General features: G+C 41.5%; 1 protein-coding gene across 2 annotated transcripts in view; it reads left to right on the forward strand.

Moving 5' to 3' along the window:
- Positions 1 to 26,886, forward strand: part of Casr (calcium sensing receptor) — a 75,302-nt gene that overhangs the window by 31,773 nt on the left and 16,643 nt on the right. Inside the window, exons 2-5 of one of the 2 annotated variants that reach the window (XM_058583493.1) lie at positions 16,521 to 16,573; positions 17,050 to 17,476; positions 19,961 to 20,267; positions 24,203 to 25,087. In XM_058583493.1, coding sequence (XP_058439476.1) covers positions 17,292 to 17,476; positions 19,961 to 20,267; positions 24,203 to 25,087 — 1,377 coding nt within the window. In that variant the 5' untranslated portion in view covers positions 16,521 to 16,573; positions 17,050 to 17,291. The remainder of the gene's footprint in view (positions 1 to 16,520; positions 16,574 to 17,049; positions 17,477 to 19,960; positions 20,268 to 24,202; positions 25,088 to 26,886) is intronic. The other variant, XM_046458071.2, reaches the window with a different exon arrangement.

Below are 26,886 nucleotides of genomic sequence, written 5' to 3' on the forward strand. Positions count from 1 at the left end.
AACAGTCTCATCTCTATAGGCCTTTTCACGCTGTGTGGTCTACCCTAAAATACTGGCAGGCTGGAGCATAGCAATTTCAGGCTGCTACTGCCTCTGAACAAGACCCCTGTGTGTTCAGGGATGTGAGGGACTCCTGGCCTTTCCAGCATACCCGCATGTCCAGATAACAATCACAAGAAGAATGCCATTGGAACAGGATCTTCAAATTCATCCCCACCTGCTTGCAACACCTCAGCACTTTTACTTTAGCCTGTTGTATTCTTTAGTTGCAACCAGAACCTAAGTTTATATTAGGCCCCGAGAAAAGATTTCAGAATCTTTTTTTATAATTGAACTATAAAAAGCATGCTGGTCATGGGGCCTCCATCAGGCTTGAAGTAAAGCAACCATTAATTATTAGGCATCTGCTGCATCATAAGAATAATATAGCAGTGAATGAGACAGACCAGGTCCCAGGCTGCGTGGAGTCTAAGAGGCAGTCAGAGGAGCGCCAGATAGAGGCACAGAGCACTGTGAGTCAGGAGGGGCTTCGTTGAGAAGTGGTGTTTAAGCCAGTTCCTGGGGATGAGGAGGGATGAGTCAAGCAGGAGTTGCAGGTCTGAGGGGTCAAGAATATCCAGACAGAGGAAACAGCTTGTGAAAGGTCCAGAAAATAAAGAACCAGGGCCAGTGGAGGAACTGAAGGGAAGTGTAGTTTGGAAGCAGAGAGAGGAAAAGCAGTGTAGAGAGAAGACTGGAAAGAGACCAAGCCAGAATTATGAGGCTCCAGGAGTCACCAGCTGTGACACTAACTAGCTATGTGACACTGGAAGGCAGGTAACATGTCTGAATTTCCCTTTCCTTAACTTAAACCTGAAAAGCCTGCACCAGATGGTTTCAAGAGTCCCTCCTACTCTGCTCTCCAGTGATTTTGGACTTCAAAGAAAGTGAAATGGTCACTGATAAAGAGAAAAGAGGCCCCTGATGAACTGGTTGGCAGGGGTGTGGGAGGGGCCATCAGCTTGGCCTTGATGTTATCAAACATCAACAGTTTCACAGAACGTCAACATCAGGCAAGGCCACTCTGTGACTATGATGAAGACAAAAATGAGGCCCCTCCACAATCATGCCTGAACCCAGACAGGATTAGCCAAGCCATAGAAATGATCATACGGCTCCCTATCCTGGTTCAGAGGAGTGACTGCTGCTCCTTTACAACTGTGGCTGCAGCCTCGTGCTGGTCCTTGTTCCCTTCAGACAATATGTATTAAGGTAGAACTGCCCCAGCTTCTGACAGCACAAAGAATGGCATCTTCAAGTCCAGCCTCGTCCTGGCTTTGGCTGGAGGGCTTGGACACCAGCCCCCTCCTCTCTGATATTCTCCTCAATTCCCTCCACAAGTTCCCTGCCTGAGCCTCAGGGTATTGGGCAGTGGAGCCGTGAAGTAGAAGAGAAGAAAATGAGGAAGAGAAACGCAGAGGGCAACTTCACAGGGGGATTTTCTGCCACCCACCTCTCAGAGGGAGCAGAATTAGTACATCTCCAGAGGGAGCATTTCTTCCCTCTCTGGCAGCTCTGGGTGGCTTCTTTGTGTGGCCACAGCCCCACCCAGATCTGCCAGGGCTGCTTGGGAGGTAGTGATGGGTCTGTTTCCCAACCAAGCCACACCTAACATATCCTCCCCTCAAGTCATTTCACTAGAAAGCAACCAGCGTCCCGTGGAACTGACCCATTCCACAGTGTCAAAGGTGCAAAAAGTGCTGGTGATTCAGATTCGCAGCCCGGACTTCCCACTCTTAGCTGAAAGTGTCTCAGTGCTGGGGAGTCCCCACCATGCAACCCATTCTCTTCTGTTGTCATGAGCAAATGGTAAACAAACCAGGCTCCTGAGGCCTCCTGAGTCAGGTGACAACCAGAGAAAAGATATGACCTCTGTCTCTGGCCACAGACAGACTATTGGTGTCTTATTCTTCTCTTTGAGAAAGCTAGTGAAATCAAGCACCCTTTAACTCACACCAAGCCCCTCGTTTAAGCTCTCAGTGTCCAGTTGAGGGCAAAAGTAGAGATTTCTTTCTGCTAGATTTAATGCAGGGGCCAACAGTGAATTTCTTCTTCATTTTCTGTAAAGGGACAAATAGTAAATATCTTAGACTTTGTGAGCCATCTTTGTCTTAATTACTCAGATCTACTCCTGTGACACAAAAGCAACCAGACATACTATGAAAGTGAGTAGGCATGCCTTTATTTCAACACAATGAGCCCTGATCTAACAAATCCAACACAGGGGCACAACTAAATAAGAATAAGAACTAGACATGGTGACACATGCCTGTAATCCCAGTGACTCAAGAGGCTGAAACAGGAGGATCACAAGTTCGAGGCCAGCCTCAGCAACTTAGTGAGGCCCTAAGCAATTTAATGAGACCCTGTCTCAAAATGAAAACTAAAAAGTTACTGAGGATGTAACTTAGTGGAAGCGCCCCTGTGTTCAATTCCCAATAGACAGGGGGTGGGGGAAAGAATAAGGGAAATATTAACCTTTACCCTTGACTTTCAAAGGACTTTATTTCTCATTAGAGGGATTGGAATAAGGCTTAAAAATCAGCTTGGAAACTTCTGGAAGATGAAAGAAAAAGAGGAAATAAAGAGTAAAGAAAGCAAAAATGAGAGTATAGAATTTTATTTCAAAAGGGGAATAGAATCAAAGTGGAAGGAGATCTCAGTGAGGCCTCTGAATAGCAGACTGACCCTTGTCCTCTATTCCTCCCCTGACCAGCTCATCAGGAGCAAGGAGCAGGCAGGGAGATACACTGGATAAGTGCAGATTACAGAAAGCCCAAGACCATTCCAGCTGCTGAAGAATAGCCCCTTCAGAGCCCCTAGAAAGGGGTTTCAGGAAACTAGACAACATCATGCTAAGTGAAATAAGCTAGAAAAGGTCAAGGGCTGAATGTTTTCTCTCATTTGCAAAAGTTAGAAAAAAATAAGTGGGGGGGGGGGAGTCACAGGAGGGATGGAGAAGAATCCCATGAAAATAGATGAGAGATCAGTGGAAGGGAGGAAGGGGATTGAGGAGGAAAAACGATGGATAGGAAAAGAGAGGAATGGTGAAATGAAACTGACCAAACTATCCTATGGGCATATATGAATTTCTTCTTTATCTATAGCCATAATGCACTGATTTTACAAAACTATAAATAAATAAAAGAAAGATGGGTAGAATAAAGAGAAAGGGGAAGTATTAGGGATTGAATTGGAGCAAATCAAATTCCATGCTTGTATAATTATGTCAAAATGAATCCCAAGATTATGCATAACTATAATGCACTAATAGAAGGAAAGAAAAGAAGAAAGCAAGGAAGGGATCCCAGGGGACTAGAAAAGCAGCAGGGATAGCTGGACAGGGTATTTGCGAAGGTGACTTCTAACGGCCACATGTAAAGAGGGTCCCAGCTCGACCCTATCATCTGGGACCGATGGATTAGTTGTGAAGAATATGTACTCATTTTGCAAATTTGAGAAAGGAATTTAGCAATGAAAGATTTAAGTCTAAAGTAGAGCTGGCAGGAGTCTTCTGGGTAAGGGTAGAGGAGAATGATAACCAGATACGTAAGTCCCCTCTTTGGGACTGGAAGAGAGTGTGAGAAGCAGTCGCTGTGGGTAATACCATCTTCTCTAGTTCACAGAAAAGGTACACTGATTACAGACTCAGAAAAGTACCCAAGCTGTAGAGCAATGATTTCTGAACTGTGCTTCCTAGAATACTAATTTCATAAGATGTTGGCAATTTTTACATGAGAAAGACTTCAGGGAACTAAAGAATAAATTGACTTTGACAGGAACTGTGATGTGTCTATTCAAAAATGCATTTTTGCTTTGCTACGTTAGGCTGGGGGGAAAGTTATAGTGTTGGAAGAAATAGATTAATTTTGAAAATCATTCTTAGATTTTTTTCTAGAACCTAGAACAGAATATGACCCTGAACTGATGCAGGTGAAAGATAGTCCAGCAATAATTCTCCAACTTTAATGTACATCAGATTCATCAGAGAGCTTGTTCAAACACAGGTTCTGGGCCCCGTCTCCCAGAGTTTCTAACTTCAGTACCAGTTAAATCCATAGCATTTCTGTTACTGATAATTTATCATGGACACTTGTCAGTTTTATCCTTTGTTATCTTAAAAGATCTGCTTTAGCAATGGCTCCTATTTCTTGCTGATGTTTAAAGTTTCCCACACCATGGGGAAAGAGGGACAAAGGAAATTCCCAGTTAAGTCTAAGTCACAATATGTGTTTTGTGAGTGATTTCTTAAAGCTATACCATTTCCAGTGGAGTTGACATAAATTCAGCCACATTCTGAATGCTGTTTATTGACCTTTCAAATTAGTTGATGCTGGGCATGTCGATGTAAGGAACACTAAAGTTAGAATCTCTTAAGTGTTTAACTGTCTCCTAAGCCCATCACCATAGCACACTCTAGAGTGAGCTCATAGTTTAGTTGAGATAGTTATCTTGTGGAAATATTAAAAAGCCTAAGCTTGTGTAAGTGGAAAAAAAAAAACCTCCATTCATTTGCTTAAAAATGGAAAGGTATTTTGTAGAGGCCCAGTGGTTTTCCAACGCACTATTGCATGAATGCATTAAAAAGTTGTCAAGTACAAAACAAGAAAAAATCCACAGGTGGATGGGCCCCTCTCCCAGAGTTTCTGATTCAGGAGGTCAGGATTATACCTGGGAATCTACATTTGTAATGAATTTCCAAGTAGTCTGCTACTGGTCCAGGGACCACATTTTAAGACTCACTGGCCTGCACCCACGCTGGTGCCTGACAGGAGGCTCTTTAACAATAAGTTTCTACTTGAGGATTACCATGTTAGAGGAAATCTATGGGATGGGTTTCACCATGAGTGAGGATATTCTGGATTAGCCAGCTTCTAAGGTAGCTTACAGAATTCTAAATGCGCTTTATTTGGGGAAGGTTTATCTGGAACAGTCTTCCTCTAGACAGTTTTAGGTGTCATTAGCAATGAAGAGTGTTTACAGAGAGGTAACTGAACAGGACCTCATTTTAATGATGGTTTGTGATGTTTCTGGGCAAAGCTGGAGAGGCTGGCTATTAAATCTATAAATCTTCCCTGACATTTTTGGACAGGGAGACATGTTCCTTCAAAAATGGGAAAAAATTCAAAAAAATTCAAAAAAAAATTCAAAATGAATTTGACAGGAGCATATAGTTTTTCAAAATTAAATTCAGAACAACTGCAATGGGATGCATTTGGGGATTTAAAAAAATACTAATATCAATTCTGAAAAAACTGCCCAAGCAAATGTATAGTAGAACAACAAGGAGAATCTAGCTCACTTGAATGTGGATGTGAGTTAGCCAAGCATGCTGCAATGGAGAAAAACCAAAAAGTACATCCTGAGAGTCTCACATAAAGGTGGGGATACAATTCCTCTCCATCTCAGGCCAGGTTCAAAGCATGGCATTAATGTTTGTTAGCATACTCTAAAAAATAACATGATGAAGTTAGAAAAGGTCTATGTTATGTTGACAGATATCTCTAGAAAAATACAAAATAATCCTAAGTGGAAAGATTTTAAGGAGACTTGGGTTGTTAAGCCCAGAAAAAGTGAGGGCGATTCAATCCTACCTTTACATGAAATGAGAATTTTCTGTATCTGGGCCTTCATTAAAGTGGTAAACTAAGCAAGAGGAAATAGCCTTAATTTAATAGACATGATTTTTTTTTCAACTGAAAGGAAAATATGTAAAATGGGGAGATGAGCACTGGGGTTATGTCATATTGAGCCTTAGAAATCTGGAAGAAGTTAATAGCAGTTATCCATTTTAAATGTTTTCTATGATCCGTTCACATTTGTGAAGCAAACTTGAAGGGCTTTACTCTTGAAAGAATGGCCAAACTCTTGAAAAATCCCAAATGCCCATTAATGGGATTGTGAATGATTAAATTGTGATTCAAATAGTGGAATATTATGCAGCAGACAAAATCATAAATTATAATATAGCAACATAGAGCTTTATAATAATTAGTGAAAATTTAAGTCTCAGAAGATTACATACAGTATGATATATTTTTATAAAGTTCAAAACAACTCAAAATGTTCAAATATTTTTTAGGAATGCAGATAAATATAATATAACCGTATAAAAGTAAAGCAAAAGGCAATCATATTGAAAAAGCCTGAGAATACCAAATGTGGGCAAGGAATAGACTAGGGAACTCTACCGTACTATGCAGTTTAAATCAGTATAAACCCTTTGGTTTGTACTACTTTATTTGTACTAATTTATTTTCCCACCATAGTACAGTTTCTGCTAAAGCTGGAGATACTTTAGGATCCAGCAACTCTGCTTCTAGTTAAATATACCACACGTATTCACCAACAGACATGTTCAAGAATGTTCTAGCATATTCATAGCAGTACTATTGATTAAAATCCCAAACTGTTCATTAAAAAGAGAATGGATAATGTGTGACATGATCATATAAAATGCAGTCACGCACCATAAGAATGTTTCAGTCAGTGCTGGATTGCAAAGGTGACAGTGGTCCCTTAAGGTTATAATGGGGCTGAAAACTTCCTGTCACCTAACGAACGCTGTCATAGTCATGACATCCTACTGCAGTGCGTTTCCATGTGTTTTGGCAGTGTTGATGTAACAAACCTCCTTGCTGCCAGTTGTCTAAAAACATAGCACTGACAGTTATACACAGTGGGTAGTACTTGATGATACTGTTTTGGGTCTTTACCGTGCTGGGTTTTTTTAAATTGTTATTTTATTTTTATTTATCTATTTATTTTGGGTACAAAGGACTTAACCCAGGGGCAGTTTACCACTGAGCCACATCCTCGGCCCTTATTGTTATTTTAGAGTGTCTTCCTTCTACTTATAAAACTTTTTTGGTATACAGAGATATGAAAAATTATGCCCTATATGTGTAATAAGAATTGTAATGCTTTCCACTGCTGTCATGAATTTAAAAATTTTTTTTAATTAAAAAAAAACTTTTATAGCAAAACACCTGGCCATGTTATATGAGCAGCAGCCTCATACATATATACATCAAGAGGCCACATCAAGTGATCCACCTCCACCATCTAGGTTTGGTAAGAACATTCCATAATGTTCACAATCATGCAATGCCACATTGTTAAATGGGGTATGACTGTATTATACAATAGTGAAAAACAACAGACTGATTACACATAATAATATAACTAAATCCTGCAAACCTACTGTATTGGACAAAAGACCAATACAGGGCTGAGGATATAGCTCAGTTATAGAGGGCTTGCCCAGCATGTCTGAGGTAAAGAATATATAACACATACTTCCACTTATATAAAGTTCGAGAACAGGAGAGGCGAATCTGTGGTGGTAGTGGTCAGTCCCCCGTCCCCTTAGGGAGGGTAATGACATGGGGGAGGTATAGGTAGGGCCTCCAGGGTCTGGTTCAGTTTCTTAATTTGCATGCTGGTTACATGGATGTGTTTACATTGTGAAATTCACTTCTGATTTGTGCACGTCTGGTGTATGTTATATCTCAATTAAAAGTTTCTTTTGCCATCGAGAGAAAGATAAAAGAGAAAGAAAGGGAGTAAAGACAAACAGAATAGAAGGGAGATGTGAAGGACTGTCCACAAGCATATTTTTCAAAATTTATTTCAAAGGGTATACCATATGAGGAGGTGGTAAAATACTTTTTGCAGTTTTTCATGTTTACTGTTTATGTTCATTTGTAAAACCATTCTTTTAATAATATTTTACAATAACATATTTTCTGATTTAAAAAGTAATACAACCCAGGGGTGTGGCTTGGTGATAGAATGTATACTCAGCATGCACAAGGTCATGGATTCAATCCTCAGCACTGCAAAAGGGGGGGAAAAAGAATACATGTAGGGTTTTTTAAAAAAGTTTCAAACACAAACAACAAAACTAGAAAGAAGTCCAAAATTTCATCACTGAAATATAATTGCCTTTAATATTTTGTTGTATATCCTTTCAGGCTTTCTCTATTATGGTTTACAGGGTTTTGTTTTGTTTTTTTAAGCATTGGATGGGGTGAAGCAAGGATGAACATGTGGTTCTAGATGATGGCTTCTTTGGTGGGAAGAGGCAGGCAAACAAAATGTAAAGAAAATAAAACTTCAGATAGGTTACTGCTGATGTTCTTTGTTTTAGATAGTAGATTCATTATTAAAAGTAGCTTAATAAAGAAATAAAAGTGAGCCAGGTATGGACCAAGGATGAGAATGTGTCATCAACCAAGGATTATGATTAATGGAATCTTGTGCACCTGTGGTCCAATTAAAATGAAAAGGTTTCCCAGCCCAGATGGATTTTATGCTATAATTGAAAGTTCAGGCCTCTGAAGATCTAAAATGGTATTTTCAAGACACACTGTGCACTGACAACTCGGGTGGAGGTGGAGGTGCCCATTTACTAAATATAAAATGTCTTCTCTTTGATCAGTAAACCTCATGCAGCTTTTTCAGGGAGTTGTGAATTCCAACTTCTCTTCATGATCAAATCATGGCCATAATGATTCAAACACGCATCTGTCAGAAAGTTTTGAGGTAAACCAGACACATCTCCCAGGTCGCCTCCACCTCTAAAATTTTTATATTCTATATTAATATCCGGTATGTTCAAATCAACCCACTAGCTAATGAGACAGGAACAGCTTTCCCAGACCTCTTCCTGTTAATGACACAGGAAGTTTGCCTGGGGACACTTCTCGTTGCCTCCAGCAAGAACTCCACGTTTGTGAAGTGATTTGTTTTTGTATTTATATTCATATCACTGTTTATAAAAAGGAAAAATTTAATGTGGAGAGGAAATTGGGGTAAAATAAGAGCAGGAAGAAAAAAATAAAGCCACGAGTAACACTGAAATACAGCTTTGGGTTTCTATTTTAGCTAGATTTTGATTTGCAATTTTGATTTGCAGCTTTATGATAATCAATTATTTAATAGGCATTAACTAGATAGAAGTTAATGCCTATTAAATAATTTGGGCCAGTTTTTCAAAAAACAAACTAGTATTTCCATGTGCTACAAGATGTGCACCCAGTCATGTGCTAGAACAGCCTTCTACTGGCTCTTGAGAGACAGTGGTTAAATAGCCAGGATTTTTGCAAATTGTTGGTTAAGCCCTGGGTAGTTTGGAATTGACATGGTAGGTCTATGGTCATACCATCCTGAACACACTGAATCCTTGTCTGAAAGCTGACCTCTGTGGGGAATCCCAAGCAGACACTGCAAGTCAGGGCCTTCCCATCACCCCCTTTGGAGAGCCAGCTTATAAGAACACCACTACGTGTCCCCAGTGCCTCATACCATGACACTCAGCAAGGCCAGGAGGCTACACGTGGGTGGAGAAAGATTTGATGCCAAGTCTGTTAGGCTCCACAGAAGCATTTTGGGGGAGTGTAAGTGAGGAGGCATATATGCCAGAGACTAGAGGTTGACTTGAGATTTGTGTCAGCCCTCACCCACCCCCGTCTCAGTCCTTCCTTCTTCCCAATACTACCCTTGAAATTTCATAGCTGCAAGTTCAAAAAACAAGTTGTGCCCACTGAGGGCAGAAATATCTCCCCATTCAAAGATTATACAGGACAAAGACGCTAAGAGTCTCAGGTTAAGTATTTGATGTGTCCCATGAGGGCAGTGCTGCCTTCCAAGCCTGTATTTCACAGAATTATGAGTGTCCTGGGGGGAGGTGCATGCGTGTCCCTGCTAAAAAAAAAAAAAGCAGTTTTATTTCTCAGAGCCTTCAGGAGGCAAATGTGCCCTGTGGCACAGAACACACATCAGTTCCCAAACTTATTTTACCCTAGAACAATTCGCAGTGGTACCTCTTGGGACACCAGCCTGAAAAATGCCACAGTGAGTGGTCAAGTTCCTTGTGATTTTTGAAAGGCAATACCAGGACATCATTGCAAAGAAACATGTCCTTCATTTAGGACTTGAAGCTCACACATTTTTCTTGATAGAAACATGACTTGATTAAAAAAAAAAAAAAATCTCTGTTTTTCCAGTGAACCATGTCACAAACCCCATGGATGTGCACACATCAAGCAGCTGTCCTTTCTTAAGACCGAAGGAAACATGTCAGGTTAAGAAATTTCTTAACTTGTGGTCTGTGTCCCCAGCAACTGTCCAGTCATGAAGCTCCAGACATTGGCCTTGCCCAAGCCCCAAGTCCGTGTGCATTTGCAGCTCAAGATTCTGGAGCAGACAAGGAGCATTTCTGGTCAGGTTTTGGCCTTGAATTTTCACCCCCTCAACTCCCATCTGTCTTTTTCCTCCTCCCTGTCTCCTTGAGAGAGCCTGGTGAACTCCTCTCACCCCGCTAGGCACGTAGTGGGCACTGACCACAGAGGCATCAGTCCACACCCCTCTGCAGCCCCTCCGAGTGCCAGGCTGTGGGCAGGATTCATGTCACCAAGGAGCTCGGGATGAGCATTAGTGAGTGTCAGCTTCCTCTCCTGGTTCTCTCCTTTCTTTGCTTTGTCTGTGTCTTTCTCCCCACTTTGCTGGAGCCCTGAGCTGTCCCTCCCCACTCTCGTTCATCCTTTGTCCTCCTTTCCCTGATAGCTTTTTCCATTGACTAACAGGAACCCAGCTCAGCTGGTTTTTATCACGCTCCTGTCCTTGCATTTTTCCGACTCAATTAAGCCATTACCAAGGCTAAATGAGGCATGGACTCTCCAAAAGTCACACCTGTTGTCAGGGAGATGGCGGGTCAGAACCTGGGCAGCTAGCCAGCCGACAAGCGGGGCTTGAGGGAGGCAGCCGAGTGTGACAAGGCAGTTTGTCCACCCAGTGCTGAAAGAGGGCCCTCATCTCAACATCAGACGTGTCTTGCCTTCACACTGAAGCAATGAAGTCTGACATAGAACTGGAGAAGGTCACGCGGAGGGTGGCAGACCAGGTGTCCCTCCCCAATCCTTAGGCAAATGTACACCAGGTGAGATAGAAACCCAATGTCATGACCTGTCCTTGGCAAGAGGTAAAGAAAAACGTAACCAGAGCCAGGTACACGGGTTCTTTGATTATGAGTTGAACTTTCTCAGGTATTTTTCCTTGTTCAACATCATTAAAACATACACATTTCACCTTTCTGTGATACGATTGCTGGCATTTTTTATGGTCAGTGTGACAATAGAAGGCAAAAATTATGGTACAATAAACCAAAGACAAATCAGTGTACTCAGCCTACGAAGATAAACAACCTCTCTTGGAATAGAATCTGGCTTCAGAACCATTTTTTTCCCCTAGACAACCTAGAATTATTTGTATGTAATCCAGGAATTATATGTAATCTAGGAATTGAGAAATTATAGCTTTTGAACTTGGCATACCTTAAGTTTACGGAGCACTTTTGTTTTTAGAAGATCAATGCCTCCATTTTCTCAGTTTGAAATGTGGGCAAAATCATTCTGCTGAGAGTTATGCAATTCCCAGAAATGCTGAAACCAAGGGGCAAGAGTGGGGGTGGTTTTTACTTAGGTGTAAATTGAACTGTAGCAACGTTGACCACTACCCTTTCCTCTGTATCCTCCGCTAACTTGTCATTGGCTATAAAACTTGGGTGAGCCACATACCTACTTTGGGGCCAAAGACAAGTTCAATCGACATTTCGTTTTATTTTTTGTAGTTGTAGATGGACAACCTGCCTTTATTTTTATTTATTTATTTTTATGTGGTGCTAAGGATCAAACCCAGTGCCTCACACATGCTAGGCAAGCGCTCTACCATTGAGCCCCAGCCCCATCCCCTCAATAGACATTTTTAAAGCATCTCTGCAATACCAGGTTTGTTGTTTGATGCTGGGGTACAATTGTGATCATGATGAAGCTTCTGCCTGTCAGGACCCTAAGTCTCGTGGGATGACCCCTCCCCTGTTTTGTCCTGAAGTTGCCCAACCAGTCCCTGGCCTGTACTGGTCACACCTCATTCATTCATTCAATAAGTATTTGTGAAATATCTATTAAATTCCAGGTGCAGTGCTCTCTTACCATGGTGAGGAAGAGACAGGCCCTGCCCTCAGGAAGCTACCAGATACCACCTTGACTTAATTCTGTCTGCTAGTGATCACCAGACAACACCACTCCATCCTCTGTGCTCCCTCAACACTTAGTTCCTGCCTCTCACTAGCATCTGCATTCCTGTCATTATAATGTCTTTTTTGTCTACTTTAAAACCATCAGTACCTTCAAGGAAAGAAGTTCAACTTTCTTTCCCTAGTGTCGTGCCCTCCCTAATGTCTAGCATATTGAGAGCTCAGGAAATGTTTTTTGAGTAGATCAATAACTGCATGAATTTATAAACTCAGGACCCATGGAACCCATAGAACAATCTGCCCTGTCTTCAATTCTGTGTGTCTTGGATGACAAACTTAATGAGCAATCACCTATCAGTACTGGAACACTCCTCGAGATGGCAAGGACCTTCTAAACATAAAACCAGACAGTCCACAGGCCATTTCTTCTTCCTTGATGCATTTGTCATTGAGAGGAAGAACAAATATTGGCATCAACCTAGTATTTAATACATTCTTGCAGGAAGACAAACACGATATAATGATTTAAATGGAATAAAATTACAATAAAGAGAAAAAATAAGTTTACTTGTAACTCAGATAGATACTGTTAGAGATGACTTCAGTAAGAAAAAAATATATCACAACAGTGGATTTAAAAAAAGAAAAAAGAAGTATTTTTCTCTATCATGTAAAAGTTCAGGAGCAATCCAATAATGGGGTTCTGCTCCAGGAGATCCTCTGCTTGTGACACCATCATCCCCTAGAATGGGGCTCATGGCTCCAGATGGGCTTGTTGTCAAATCCACCTCCATGCAGCAGAATGAGGGAAGGGGACTGAAATGACAATGCACACCAACTCTCTTCAGCTAGATTCCCAGAAACTGTCACTGGACACTTCAGCTTACATTCCATTGGCCAACGCTTAGACACATGACCACACGTAATCATAAAGGAAGTTGGGATAGCAGTCTGTATTTTGGACAGCCACTTGTCCAGCTAAAAATTCTTTTACTGTAGCATAAAAGGAAGGCAGACACAAAGAGTACGATTAGAAGTCCATATCACAGATGTGGAAACTCAAGTGTTGTTAGTGATGATTCAACAACTTTTGTATTCTAACTGCTACAAGCTGAAGACACAGCAATGAGCTTCAGTGGTTAAGCTACTGGGTCCTGCCCTGATTATTGAGGAGTGAGCTAGAGAGGAAGGAAAGCTGTTGCAACAGGGCAGGTGGGATGTGTGGCAGCCGGGACAGAGGCCCTGGCAACGGGAAAAAGCTGAGCAGAGAGCCATGGCAGAATCACAGGACGGGGAGACGGATGTTGGAGGAAAGGAAGATGTGTTCATCAGCTTTGCATCACTGTGACCAACATGCCTGGCAGGAATGATATAAAGAGGAAGAGATGATCTGGGCTCACGGGTTCCAAGGTTCAGTCCAGGGCTAGCGGGCTCTGGGCCCAAGGTGAAGTAGAACATCATGGTAGAAAGGGCATGGAGGAGGACTGCTGCTCCTCTCACCAGGAGCCCAGAAGCAGAGAACAAACAGGGTGCCCCACCCCAAAGGCCTGCCCCCAGGTCTCCCACCTACTTCTTCCTGCCACACCCTACCTGCCTCTAGCTATCACCCAGTACAGTAGCCCGTTCAAATTATTAATCCCTCAAATGAATTAGTCCTCTGATTAGGTTACAGCTTCATAATCTAATTACAAGTTTATGGCGGGCACTTCCTATCCAAACCATAACAGAAGATGAAGGATCCAGAGTGATTCTCCACATTGAAAGCAATTTAGACCCTGGTAATAGGACTATAAAGAGAGGTATGGAGACTACATTAGACTGGTGAAGTTAACTGCTACAAATTGACCTGAAATCTCTCCTTCATCTTTTACTTCTGACCATGAATTTTCTGTTGAGTAGGCTAATGAAGTTAATAAACTTCTCCAAGTAGTTAATCTTTTACAGGAAAAAAATCCAACAATTCTTAGTGAGTTACCCCAGCCAGTTATAGTGTCCCCTCTCCTGCCTAATTCAGTAGAGCAGTGAACTCTTAAGGCATTCTTAATTCAAATAATAGCATTTTTCACTTGAGTAAACTGAAGATATAGAGGATCTAGTCCCCCATCTAGAAAGTGGACTTGCCAAACTGTCATGCAGTTGAATGCACGTTGGCATGTAAAGTAGAAATAAATGCCAGTTTTTGTCTCTCTCTAAAGTACCTTCTTTTACCAGGTATGGTGGCTCACACCTATAATTCCAGCAGCTCCGGAGGCTGTGAACATCTGAAATCTGAAAGACAAGCAGATGTTATACAAGGAAAGTTTGGACCAAAGGGACCAAGGAGGGGGAACAGCATGTAGGAGGTCTGGGTATTTCAAAAGCCAAGGCAGGAGGATCACAAGTTCAAAGTCAACGTCAGTAACTTACCAACGTTCTAAGGACTCAGTGAGACCATGTCACAAAATAAAAAATAAAAACAAAAGGGCTGGGGATATTGCTCAGTGGTTAAGCACTCCTGGCTTCAATCCCTGGTATCAAAAAAACAAAAAAAAAAAAGAAAGAAAGAAAAAGAAAACAAAAGTATCTTCTTTTTCTAAACATTCATCTGACAAACATTTATTGAACATTTACTATTTCAGACACTATACTAAATGCTGGGATGGTCGTGGGGGACAAAATTGAATTTAGAGGAAGCAAAGTTATGATTTTATTTTTTACTTCTGAGTATTGATGCAAATTCTCATATTCTACACCAGCACTCTTACCCACTGGACCAGGAGCTCTTAAAGGACAGAAACATACATTTTTTTTTCACCTTTATATACCCAGACCTCAGCACATGCTCTCATTGAATGTATGTGTGAACATACGACCAAGGTCTAAGAAATGAAGCCAAAAATCTAAAAGTAGGACTGGAGTCTGAAAACTGGGATGGTCATGAGACATTACCAAGGTCAATTCCATGAAAGCGGAGTGTCTGCTGGGTCCTCCTTCCATGTGAGGCCAAGTGCCCTAGCTAGAATGGCCAGTAGAGATTCCTATGGGACAAGAGGCACCTGATGACAATGGTGAAGAGCTTGGGCTCAGAATTGGACATTTCCACATGTAACTATAATAAAGAATGATGGCTCTTCCAAGAGGGTAGCTCCAAGATCCAAGTTGTAAGAGGCTGTGTTCTTACAGGTGTGCCTTCCTAGCCTGGTGGTTCAGGGAAGGCCTCTTGAAGGAGTCCTGAAATTACTCACTGCACAACTGAGGTTAGGTCAACGCGGGCTGAGATCCAGTCTCTGCTCCAGGCCCCCATCTGTGAACCTTGATGCAAGGCCATGCCTGCCCCAGAGGAGCTCTTTTCTCCTTCACACAAAAGCCTCACAGTTTACTATGTCATGCCTCATACTTGTGAACATCTGAAATCTGAAAGATAAGCAGATGTTATACAAGGAAAGTTTGGACCAAAGGGACCAAGGAGGGGAAACGGCATGTAGGAGGTCTGGGTATTTCAAAAGCCAAGTGGCCTTGAGGAACAAAGGAAGTTCAGTAAAACTGAACATGAAGTTCAAAGGGAAAGCCAGCAAGAGAGGTTGGAAAGGGATTCGTCACAGCTACCATTTTCTGTGATGAATTAACTGGTTACACTGAGCAATTGGCTCTTCGCAATTATTTAATTGAAATTACAGAGGTTACATGACTTGTAACCTCTGTTGTGCTAGGAAGTAGTAGAACTATGAATCAAAGCCAGGTTTAACTTCAGAATCTGTGTCCAAACCACTTGTTCTACCAAATCCAGAGATTTACAAAAGTGGATTTCAAAGGATAAAACCAAAGGTGGGAAGGCCAGTTAAAAATAGTTTCAAAGGGCTGGGGATATAGTTCAGTTGATAGAGTACTTGCCTTGCATGCACAAGGCCCTGGGTTCAATCCCCAGCACTACAAAAAAAAAAAATAGTTGCAAACATTCAGGTAAGAAATGATAATAGGCTTCACATACAATCAGAAAGACGAGTGGGTGGAGATTCCAGGGAGATTTAGGAAGAAAAATCTAGTTGGTAGTTGTTTGAACATGAAGGGTGATGATGAGAAGAGAAAGGAGGCCAAGAATGGCTTCTAATTTTGTGTCTTTGTGGACGGCACATAATTCTCTATAATGGAAAACAATAAAGGAGGAACGAATCTGAGAGGGAGGTGAGTTTAGGATGAAGCACTTTGGGACATCCAAGTGAAGGTGTCCAGTAGACAGCTCAGTGCTTTGGCCCTGAACCGCAGGAAAGTCTCTACATTTAGCCAATATCAACATGAAATTGGTAATTGAGCCACAGGTGGGTGAGACAGGATGTAGCAAAGAATGCATACTAAGCTAATCATGCCATAGCAGAAAGTCTTTTCCTTTGATCCAACAGTTGAGCTTTGTGAAACATAATCTGACCCATGATTTATCTGTGTCCTTCATAATAACTTTTTTTTTAAGGCTTACAGAGTATCACATTACGAACTGGAACCAGAGACCTGCACCAAAAAGGGGTAGGGGAGCTATCATAATAACTAAAGAATAAACAGTCTTTTCTGACATTTCTGTCTGGTTCAAAGTCAGATTTAAACTTAAATATGATTTGTTCAGGACTTCCTATGAGAACATGGGTATGAATAAAATATCATTAATATTATGATCCAGGGAGCTGCTGCCAACCCCATGCATTATTTATGCAGAAGATGAATGGATTACAACCCAGCAGCAACCTCCATGGAGAGAGACCTTAGCTTATCACAGGGCTCTTTAATATGGAGCCTCTCATAACTGAACACAGTCCTACAATATGGCCCATTAAAATTTTCCATATCTTACATGAAGTGCTATGAAAATGTGACTCTACACCATGGCTTCTCAATCTGCTACCTCTAAGTCCCTCTAAATGGAAATTCTGAGCCACCTCTGACACAATCATAACAAGATGGGATTTAAGTTTAGCTGAATCCATTCTGTGTCTCTGTTCTTTTAGAAACCACCACAGACAGTCTCTACATGATGCGGCTTCTTGAAACGCAAGGACCACCCACCTTACACATCCACAAAGAAGAAGGCAGAATTGGAGATGGCGACACCAGGGCTTCCATTGTGTTATTAATGGTTCTGTAGGCATGTGTCTCCACCTCAGGGTGTAAACTGCACCAAAGGGAAGTTCTCACCAAGGGACCCAGACTACGAGCACCATTGTCTCGCCCCTGGAGAGAAGGCAGAGTCATGGTGCCACATAGCTGCTGTTTGGTCCTCTTGGCATTTGCCTGGTACTCCTCTGCCTATGGGCCCGACCAGCGAGCCCAGAAGAAAGGGGACATTATCCTCGGGGGACTCTTCCCTATTCATTTTGGAGTAGCAGCCAAAGATCAAGATTTGAAATCAAGGCCAGAGTCCGTGGAATGTATCAGGTAAGCAAGGAGACAAATCTGGGTCCCTTTCTGGGTGGTTGGAGAAGAACTGAGCTGCACCAGACTCAAAATAACTTTCTGAAACTTGAGTCTCTATTTTCTCTGGTTATCTTGCGAAAGCCTGTTGGCCTCTCCCTTTTTAATCTCTAAAGATTTTTTTTTTTGCTAAAGATAAAAATGTCAAGTATATTGAGTAGAAAAATCGATAGCCTGTTAAAGCCCAGTAATTTGGTAACTAGGTCATAAGGTTCACCTGGTGACACCACTTGATGACAGTGTCGCTTAATGGAAGACCTAAATTCCCCACTGACCTTACATGCCCCAATTGGTCAGTAAGACCTGAGTGTGGGCTGCCTCGGCTCTTTTTGTTGTTGTTATTATTTTCATAAAGGAATTCCGAGTTGAAATAAACTTTAGTACTCAGCAAGGCCCAGGCACCTTCAAAATGCATTTTGGAACAATTCCTACTAGAAAGTCTTTCTCATTAGCAGACAAACTCCACCTCCACCCCCATCCCACCCACTCTTGGCCCACACCCTACTCCTGCTACCTCCGATGGAGCAGTGCAGAATACATCCAACTCTCTGCAGACTCCCTGCCATTTGAAGACAGCAAATATGTCCCATCAAATCTTTTCTTCTCCAGATCAAACACCCTCAGTTTGTTCATTAATTCTCCTGTGACATAATTTCTAGACCCCTCATCATTCCAGTTCCCTCCATCTGATACTCCCTAATTTATCCTGACCATTCTGGAACATGTTATTCAGCAGTAAGCAACTCTTAGCAGTAGGATCTGACTCTGCAGAGTAAATGAGACTGCATGTATCGCCTCCTTAATTGGTCCATCAGGCCCCATGACCTTGCTCCAAGCTTTGACCCAGCTTCTCGGAGACAGCAGCACTTCCTCTCTGAGACTGCAACTTCTGGAAGGGATTCAGCCCTTCTCCTGATCTTCTTGATAGCTGGAAAATTAAAATGAAAACCAGCAAAACTGGATTTTTGTTCATGCTCTAATGAGAATTAGTATATTAAATAATGTTTTCACATTTTTGTTTTAAATGCAGAAAAACTCAGTGCAGAATTTCACTGATGTTGATTGTTTCCGTTACATGACCCATGTGGACAGATGGTCCATTTGCCACTAATGGACAGACCTAAGGTTAAGCAAGAAGCTTGCCCTGAAGTCATATATTTTTAAAGTACATTAATAAATGATAGCACTGTTTTTCTATAACAAAATTTTTTAATATCTCTTAATAATTTGGCAGATTTAAAACAAATTAATTGAACAAATAAATGAAGGAAACATAAAGAAAGGGACAAAGAGAAAATGTCACGTTAAAAGTCAGACCATGAACTTTGGGAGCCTGAATGCTAAAGTGGGCTACTGTGGATTAGATTTCTCCAGTCACTGAGTTGAGTCATGAAACCCACTATATAAAGGGAGAAGCTGCCATGTTTTGAGGCTTTTTCTTTGAACTTGGTGCACTGTGTCAGCACATCAATCAGCCCTAACTCTGAACCTAGTCCAGGGACAGTGAAAGCTGTGTCACCAACCCTATTTCTCTTTGTAATGGTTAATTTTTACTTAAAATAATCTTCTTTGAAAATTAGCGCACACACATTTTTTAATAGAAAATATAAATAAGTCAAAAGTGCATAATATTAAAGCTCATCGTTCACCACCCAGAAGGATCACCGTTTCTCTATAGCCTTTATATGTTAGCTGTTTGTTTACAAAAAGTGCCATCATCTCTCCTTGCCCTTTGATCTCCAAGAACAGCACAGTCTAAATTGGTGACTCTGCAAAACTGAGCTTATTTTTAGGTTCCCACATATTAATATTCTAATCTATTTATATTTTCCCTGGTCCTTCATCTTTTTAAATCCATGTGTTACTTTCTTATCTCTCTCTCTCTCTCTTTTTTTTTTTTTTGGGGGGGGGGCAGTTCTAGGGCCTCATGCATGCTAGGCAAGCACTTTCAGTGAGCTACCCACCCCAACCTAGCCCTTTATTTAATGCTATTTTGAGACAGGTTTCTTTAAGATGCTGAGGCTGGTCTCAAGCTCATAATTCTGTCTCAGCCTCCCAAGAACTAGGATTACAGGTATATGCCACCACACCCTGACCAAGTCTATGTATTTACTTTTATCAAAGTACCTCACATTAACTACTACAAATTCTTTGCTAGAGGAAGCAGATATGTATTGTTCAATGGACTACTAATACAATTTTTACCATTATTTCTCCTAACTCTGTGGGAAGTGCCATTCTGAGATTTTTACCAAATTATCTCACATCATCATCTTCACAACCACCAAGGGACGAGTGTCTTCCCCATTTTACAGAGAGGACCTTGAGTCTCAAAGAGCACAATACCAAAGCCTAACAGAGCCGTGATTCAAACCCAGCTCTGCCCAGTCCTTATGCTAACACAGGTGGACAGAAATCCTCTCATTTTCTTCCATTTCTTTCTTCCAGGTACAATTTCCGTGGGTTTCGCTGGTTACAAGCTATGATATTTGCCATAGAGGAGATCAACAGCAGCCCGGCCCTTCTTCCCAACATGACTCTGGGTTACAGGATATTCGACACTTGCAATACCGTTTCTAAGGCCTTAGAGGCCACCCTGAGTTTTGTCGCCCAGAACAAAATCGATTCTTTGAACCTCGATGAGTTTTGCAACTGCTCGGAGCACATCCCTTCGACTATTGCTGTGGTGGGAGCAACTGGCTCAGGCGTCTCCACAGCGGTGGCCAATCTGCTGGGGCTCTTCTACATTCCCCAGGTACTGACACCTTCTTAGATGGAACTAGGGGCAGAGGCAAGAGAAGAGGGCGTAGAGAGGAGATGCTCTAACAGCGTCTATACAGTTAGCTATTTTCCTACAGTTAGCTATTTTCCTACCAGAGACTAGCTTAACATTGACCAAAAAAAAAAAAAATCTGCAATCATTCAGGGTTCTGTATCATGACCATTGGGGACTTTAGAGACCCTAATGTCAACCTTCATTACTCTTCCAAAATTATTTTAAATGAACCTTGTAAGTATGCAATTTTGGGTTTGTTTGGTTTTTTTCAGTGTTCAATTATTTATTTTCAAGTCCATTTTTTTTAGTACATGACCTTTCTTCTGTTCTTTTTTACTAAAAGGAACAAGTCTATACAATGTATATCTCAACTTTCAAACCTAAAACATCTGTCCCTGGTCCTGTTCCCGCCAAGTCTCTACTTCTCTACTCTTTGGTTGAAAGTTTCATTCAGAGGGAAGCATAGCATATTTTCTCACAAAACAGAAATTTAATCATTGTTTTGCACATGTCAGATATGGAGACCATTCTAATCATTCAACAAATATTTATGGATCTTATATGAACAACTGCTATTCCCTGTGCAATTCCCTGCAGGAATTCAGCCTCGGTGGACACATGGTTGCATTTTTTAAAATAGCTTTATTTTGTTTATTTATTTATATGTGGTGCTGAGAATGGAACCCAGTGTCTCACACATGCTAGGCAAGTGCTCTACCACTGAGCCACATCCTCAGCCCCATATGGTTACATTTTTGAATACTAACAGTTCACTGAAACAAACACTTTAATAAACATTTCTTCAAAGTTACATTGTCCACCCTCAAAAAAGTAAGAGCAAACTCTAAATATCATCTTATTACCTGATTCCCCCTCTATAAAACTATAGAGCAAACCTATAAATATATAGATCTATGACATCACTTTAAAATAATGAAAAGTTGGAAACAACCTAAATGTTTGTAAGAATCACTTCAATTATGATATACCCTTCATATGAAATTTTACATCAAATTATAAATCACACTTTAAATTTATCTTTTCAATGTTTCATATTTAAAATTTGTATTTTAAATGTACCTTTGATAAATTCATATTTCTCTGCTGGAGGACTCTGCTTCTGTGGCGATAGCTATTATACCTTTATATGCATGTGACATGACAGAAAGCCTTGTCATATTTACTAAATCCTTACTTCAGGGAATTAAAGGTGTTCCCCAAGGGGAAGCCCTGGCTTTGTAACTTTTGTGCCAAAACGGTCTGACAAAGTCCACATTTGTAAATGTGTTGGGCATAAATATTCAGCATTAATACTATTGACACACTATTCAGCATTAATTTAAACACATGGTTAAATAAGTTGTCACCCAGAACAAGATGTAACTGCCGTCAAATAAAGAAAGAACTTGAAGGGAAGGGCTCTGATTCCACTTTGTTTAAATGAAAGATAAGGAGAAGTTGGATTTGAATTATAAGAGAACTGAGAAATTTGCACTTGTTATCAATCAAACCAGTATAAGGTTTTCTACCAAGGGGGTTCTCTGCCATGTCTGTGACTTGGTGTTGCTTGGCTGGGTCCACCCCTAGATGTGGTTTAATTGAGCTGAAACACAACCTGACACCTGGAGTTTCCAAAGCTCCCAGCTGATTCCAGTCTACAGTGGGACCAGGAACCTCTGCGGCAGAGTGGGGTCAGCCGCCCCGTAGTATTTCTTATGCCTGTCACGCCACCAAGTGGATGGAGCAAGCAGAACAGCTAGAAGAGATTATGGTTGCAACAGTTTTTTGAATCATTCATGAAATTCCCTCTTGGGAGAAAAGTTCTATGTGTTTTTAAGGGTTTTTTTTTCCCCTTGTGGGGGAATAGCAAAGTCAAATATTATAAATACTTTCTCAAAGAGAACACATCCTTGAGGAATATTTTGATTTTTAATTTGTATGCTTTGAATACCCTTTTGGGTCCATTTTTCCAAAAGAAAATCAAGAGGCAAGCAATAATGGATGAACTTACAAAGTGGTAAGTTTGAGATTTGCAAAACTAAATTTAGAAGCCTGTCATTTGAGTCTGCAAACAGAGCTCTCGAAAACAATGCCATCTAAATCACCTACCTCGTGAATTTCTGTGGTACCATAGGAAGGGCTTATTCTGACAAAAGAAAAAAAAATATTGATTTCACATTATAGCTTCTGAATTCAAAGCTCTTATCAGAAAAATCATACTTGCCTTTTAGGAAAGTTGGTCTGGTTCTTTCTTAGATCAACCCTTTTTATGTTTTCAAAGTCAAAACTATTCATTGATTTAAAAAAGAAACATATTGGAAACTTTTATATAAAAACATTGAACATAGAAAATAATTGTTTTAATTGATGGGAAATATTAAAAAGGCTTTCTCAACTTATTTTCTTAAATAGGAAGTTTTAAAACTCTCTATAAAATCAGAGAACAAGAGATATCAACACTATCTTGTCTCCTAGAAGAAATTTCATTAAGGATAAAAATGTTTCATTGTTCAGAAGAAATGGGCCAATGATGTGGAACTCCCTAACTGCCTGTCAAAGAGGTGGCCCTTCTCAAACTTTGAGGTGGCTAGGAGAAGCCGTGGGGTCAGAGCATCTCCAGCAGGGTCAATCAGTCTCTTCTATTTACCTCACCTTCTATGCTATGATATGGGGGTGGGGGGAAGCTGGGGAGCCCTGTGCTGGCTAACAGTATTCGGACACTTCGTGACCTCTTCACATCAAAGGCAAGACTTTCTGAACTCCTTGGTGGTGTATGCCCATGTTCAGATGCAGAACTGCTTCTATCTTAGAGAGTGGGGAGCTCCTCCAGGGTCCTTTTCAGCCTCTATCGGTTGTGGAGACTCACATCAGAAGCCTGCCAGTGGGCTTCCCCATCACCTGCAACGGAGTGAACAAAAGGGCTCTGGAAGCCAATGGGACCAGTGATAACCAGGAGAGGGAAAGAGTCTCTCCTGATGCCACTTAAGGGTGCTCATCATTGTTACTGTGATACATGGGGACTGAGCTTAATTAGCCTAATTAATCAAACCCAAAAAACAAATAGTTTTTAGAAATTATTGCAGTTGTGGCTACTTTTATCTAAAATACTTGGGGCAGGGGGTAAGAGGAGGGAGGAGGGGAAATAGCTGGAGGATAGGAAGAGGAAAACTGGACAGAATAGAAAAAAGGAACCACCTAGAGCTACTCAAAAGAGCCTTCACTTGTAACCCATAGGAAACCTGATTCTTCCAGAGGTGGGTTGTGGACAAAGTAGTCCTCACAGTGGGAGGAAGCTATAGTGTTCAGATCAGAAGATGTGGGTACACGGGTATGTTATAACCAGGGAGGAACACAGAGAGGAGGTTAGAAGAAATATGAAATAGTGCAGAGAGACTCTCTTTGAAAATATTAGCACAGGCTGGCTGTGGTAGCATACTCCTATTATCCCAGCAACTCTGGAGTCTGAGGCTGGAGAGTTGCAAGTTAGAGGCCAGTCTTAGCAACTTCATCAAGACCCTGTCTCAAAACAAAATTAATGAATAAAAATGACTGGGGATGGTAAAGTGGTAGTAAATCACCCCTGGGTTCAATCCCCACTACCCATCCCCCTGAAAAAAAAAAGAAAAGTGCATCCTTATTATTGTTGGATTGATTCTATGACTGGACCTATTTTTGCAGGTAGCACTGTTAAGAATCACCCACTAGGAATCAGGAAGCTCCTGGATGGACTCACAGGTGCTTGGGTGATCACACTGGAGTGGAACGGATTCTGGTTTTTCTCACCCTTTTATCCTGTCCACAGTGAATAGCAAGATTAAGGTGTACTCAAAAAACCACCCCCGAGTCAGCCTTGAGTCTCAGCTAGCACCTCAACCCACTCCCTCATTCATTCTGAGTTCTTGGTTCTTTTCCAGGTCAGCTACGCCTCCTCCAGCAGACTCCTCAGCAACAAGAATCAGTTCAAGTCCTTCCTCCGGACCATCCCCAATGATGAACACCAGGCCACCGCTATGGCAGACATAATCGAGTATTTCCGCTGGAACTGGGTGGGCACGATTGCAGCTGATGATGACTATGGCCGGCCAGGGATCGAGAAGTTCCGAGAAGAAGCTGAGGAGAGGGACATCTGCATCGACTTCAGCGAGCTCATCTCCCAGTACTCTGATGAGGAAGAGATCCAGCAGGTGGTGGAGGTGATCCAGAATTCCACAGCCAAGGTCATTGTCGTCTTCTCCAGCGGCCCAGACCTAGAGCCCCTCATCAAGGAGATCGTCAGGCGCAACATCACAGGCAGGATCTGGCTGGCCAGCGAAGCCTGGGCCAGCTCCTCCTTGATCGCCATGCCTGAGTACTTCCACGTGGTGGGAGGCACCATCGGATTCGCTCTGAAGGCTGGGCAGATCCCAGGGTTCCGGGAATTCCTGCAGAAAGTCCACCCCAGGAAGTCGGTCCACAATGGTTTTGCCAAGGAGTTTTGGGAAGAAACATTTAACTGCCACCTCCAAGAAGGTGCTAAAGGACCTTTACCCGTGGACACCTTCCTGAGAGGTCATGAGGAGGGTGGCAGCAGGTTAAGCAACAGCTCCACTGCTTTCCGACCCCTCTGCACAGGAGATGAGAACATCAGCAGTGTGGAGACGCCTTACATGGATTACACACACCTTCGAATATCCTACAATGTGTACTTAGCTGTCTACTCCATTGCTCATGCCCTGCAAGATATATACACCTGCTTACCAGGGAGAGGGCTCTTCACCAATGGTTCCTGTGCAGACATCAAGAAGGTTGAGGCTTGGCAGGTAAGTCCTTCACTCAGAGAGCAGTTTGCTGTATAATAAAGCAGAACCGTGCTGATCCAGGAAGAAAGGCAGCAGTTACTTCAGAAATGCAATATCTAAAAGAGGCTACTGGAGGGTGCTTTGGATTCAAAGTGTCTTTTCAGATGTCTGAGCAACTGACTTTTGCAAAATTGGTAGTGATTAACTTGGTTAACTATTTGAAGCCATGACTTCAACTCTTCATTAGTCCATTGATACAGAATGCCTAAAGTATGGCCCCTAAAAGTTTTCAACCAGATTTAGTACTGTGTGGAGTGTTTTTTTGTAATGCCTAAATTAAAGATTCTGCTCCTTTACCAGGATTCGCTGAATGCCTGTTACATTCTGTTACATTACATATTATAAGAGCTGTAAAATGAGCTTTATGTGTTCAGATACAACTTTGGCCATCTATTACAGCCTGTGCTGGACCACCCTCCAGCCACATAAGCATGCACAAGACACAGAAAACTATTTTTAAATAGATTAGATAGTGAACGTTTCAAAAAGAAACACTGAAGTAGTTACAGATAGATATCAGAACCTAGTTACAGGTAGATATCAGAACTTAAGCCTAGTTCCTACACTTATAGTTTAGACTTGTTTTTGCATTTTTTAATTATACATAGGAAAGACAATATGTTTTTCATTTAGTAGAACATCTGAATAAAATAGTCTAGTCTGATATATCCTACTAGCTGCTCATATCTTTCATATGAACCTTGTTCTTTCAATCAGATTCTGTTTTACACTCCCTTGTGTATTTTCCTCAGTTCCAAACTAACCCATCAGAGAGAGTGCATAACTGTGGGTAGGGTAAAGTTTCCTTAATTTGAGTTGAATGACCCAGCCCCCAATTTCAGCTCCATCCAGCACCCTATTTTTGAGCTGTATGATCTTAGACAAGACTCTACTCTAAGTCACAGCCTCTTCCTTTTATAAAATGCACCTAGGGTCTGGCCTACTTTCCATCCATGATTCCTCAAAAAATGAAATGAGATGATGTATATGAAATAATTTGTAAACTTTCAAGCTCTAAACAGAGGTGTGATTATCATAGTAATATGATAAACCCTGCTCCTAATTAAGCAATAAAAAAAAATGATAACCTGAACAGCTTTGTAAACAGAACGCAGCCATCACAGACCCTTCAGGAAAGGTACCAAGAAACAAGGAGTAGACAACTTATGTCCATGGATGAAGAGATTCCCACGTGGTGATAAGGAGTGACTATCTCAGCTGATAGAGTGCACCAAGACCTGCAAGTGCTCAGCTCTTCTTGTGTAGAAAAATCTCTCTCAAACATCATTGCTGGCCAAAGTTTTTAACCTCAAAGTTTCCTTCCCTGCTCTGAACTTCTACTCCAGTAGATACAGGAGCTCGAATGAAGGTCAAAGATTAAAATGACTTTCAGAACCATGATGCTAAGGCGTGGCGTTGAAAGTAGGAGGGTAAAGGGACAATCTCTGGCTGGTGAATACTATTGTCTTTCCATTCTTAATTTCCATGTCCCATAGAAGGACGACCCCAGCTCTTGGAAAGACTGCAAGAGCAGGGTGGAATGGAAGGGAAAGGAGGCTTCCAGTGGGGAATGGCCTTTCAATGACTCTTCTCCCAGATAAGAAGTAAGATTCAGATGGGCAAGGCCAGAACTTAGGCCTATGAGAAAACAAAAAAGAAAAAGAAAACAAAAAACAAGGGAGTTTGGCTGTAGTCAAGATTAGAACTTTCAGTTGTAATAGAAAACTAGACCAAACTGGCTTGAGCAAAACATACACACA

Source organism: Marmota monax, unplaced genomic scaffold (assembly GCF_021218885.2).
Source record: "Marmota monax isolate L192 unplaced genomic scaffold, Marmota_monax_Labrador192_F-V1.1 WCK01_AAM20220418_F8-fsc00052, whole genome shotgun sequence".
Taxonomy (NCBI): domain Eukaryota; kingdom Metazoa; phylum Chordata; class Mammalia; order Rodentia; family Sciuridae; genus Marmota; species Marmota monax.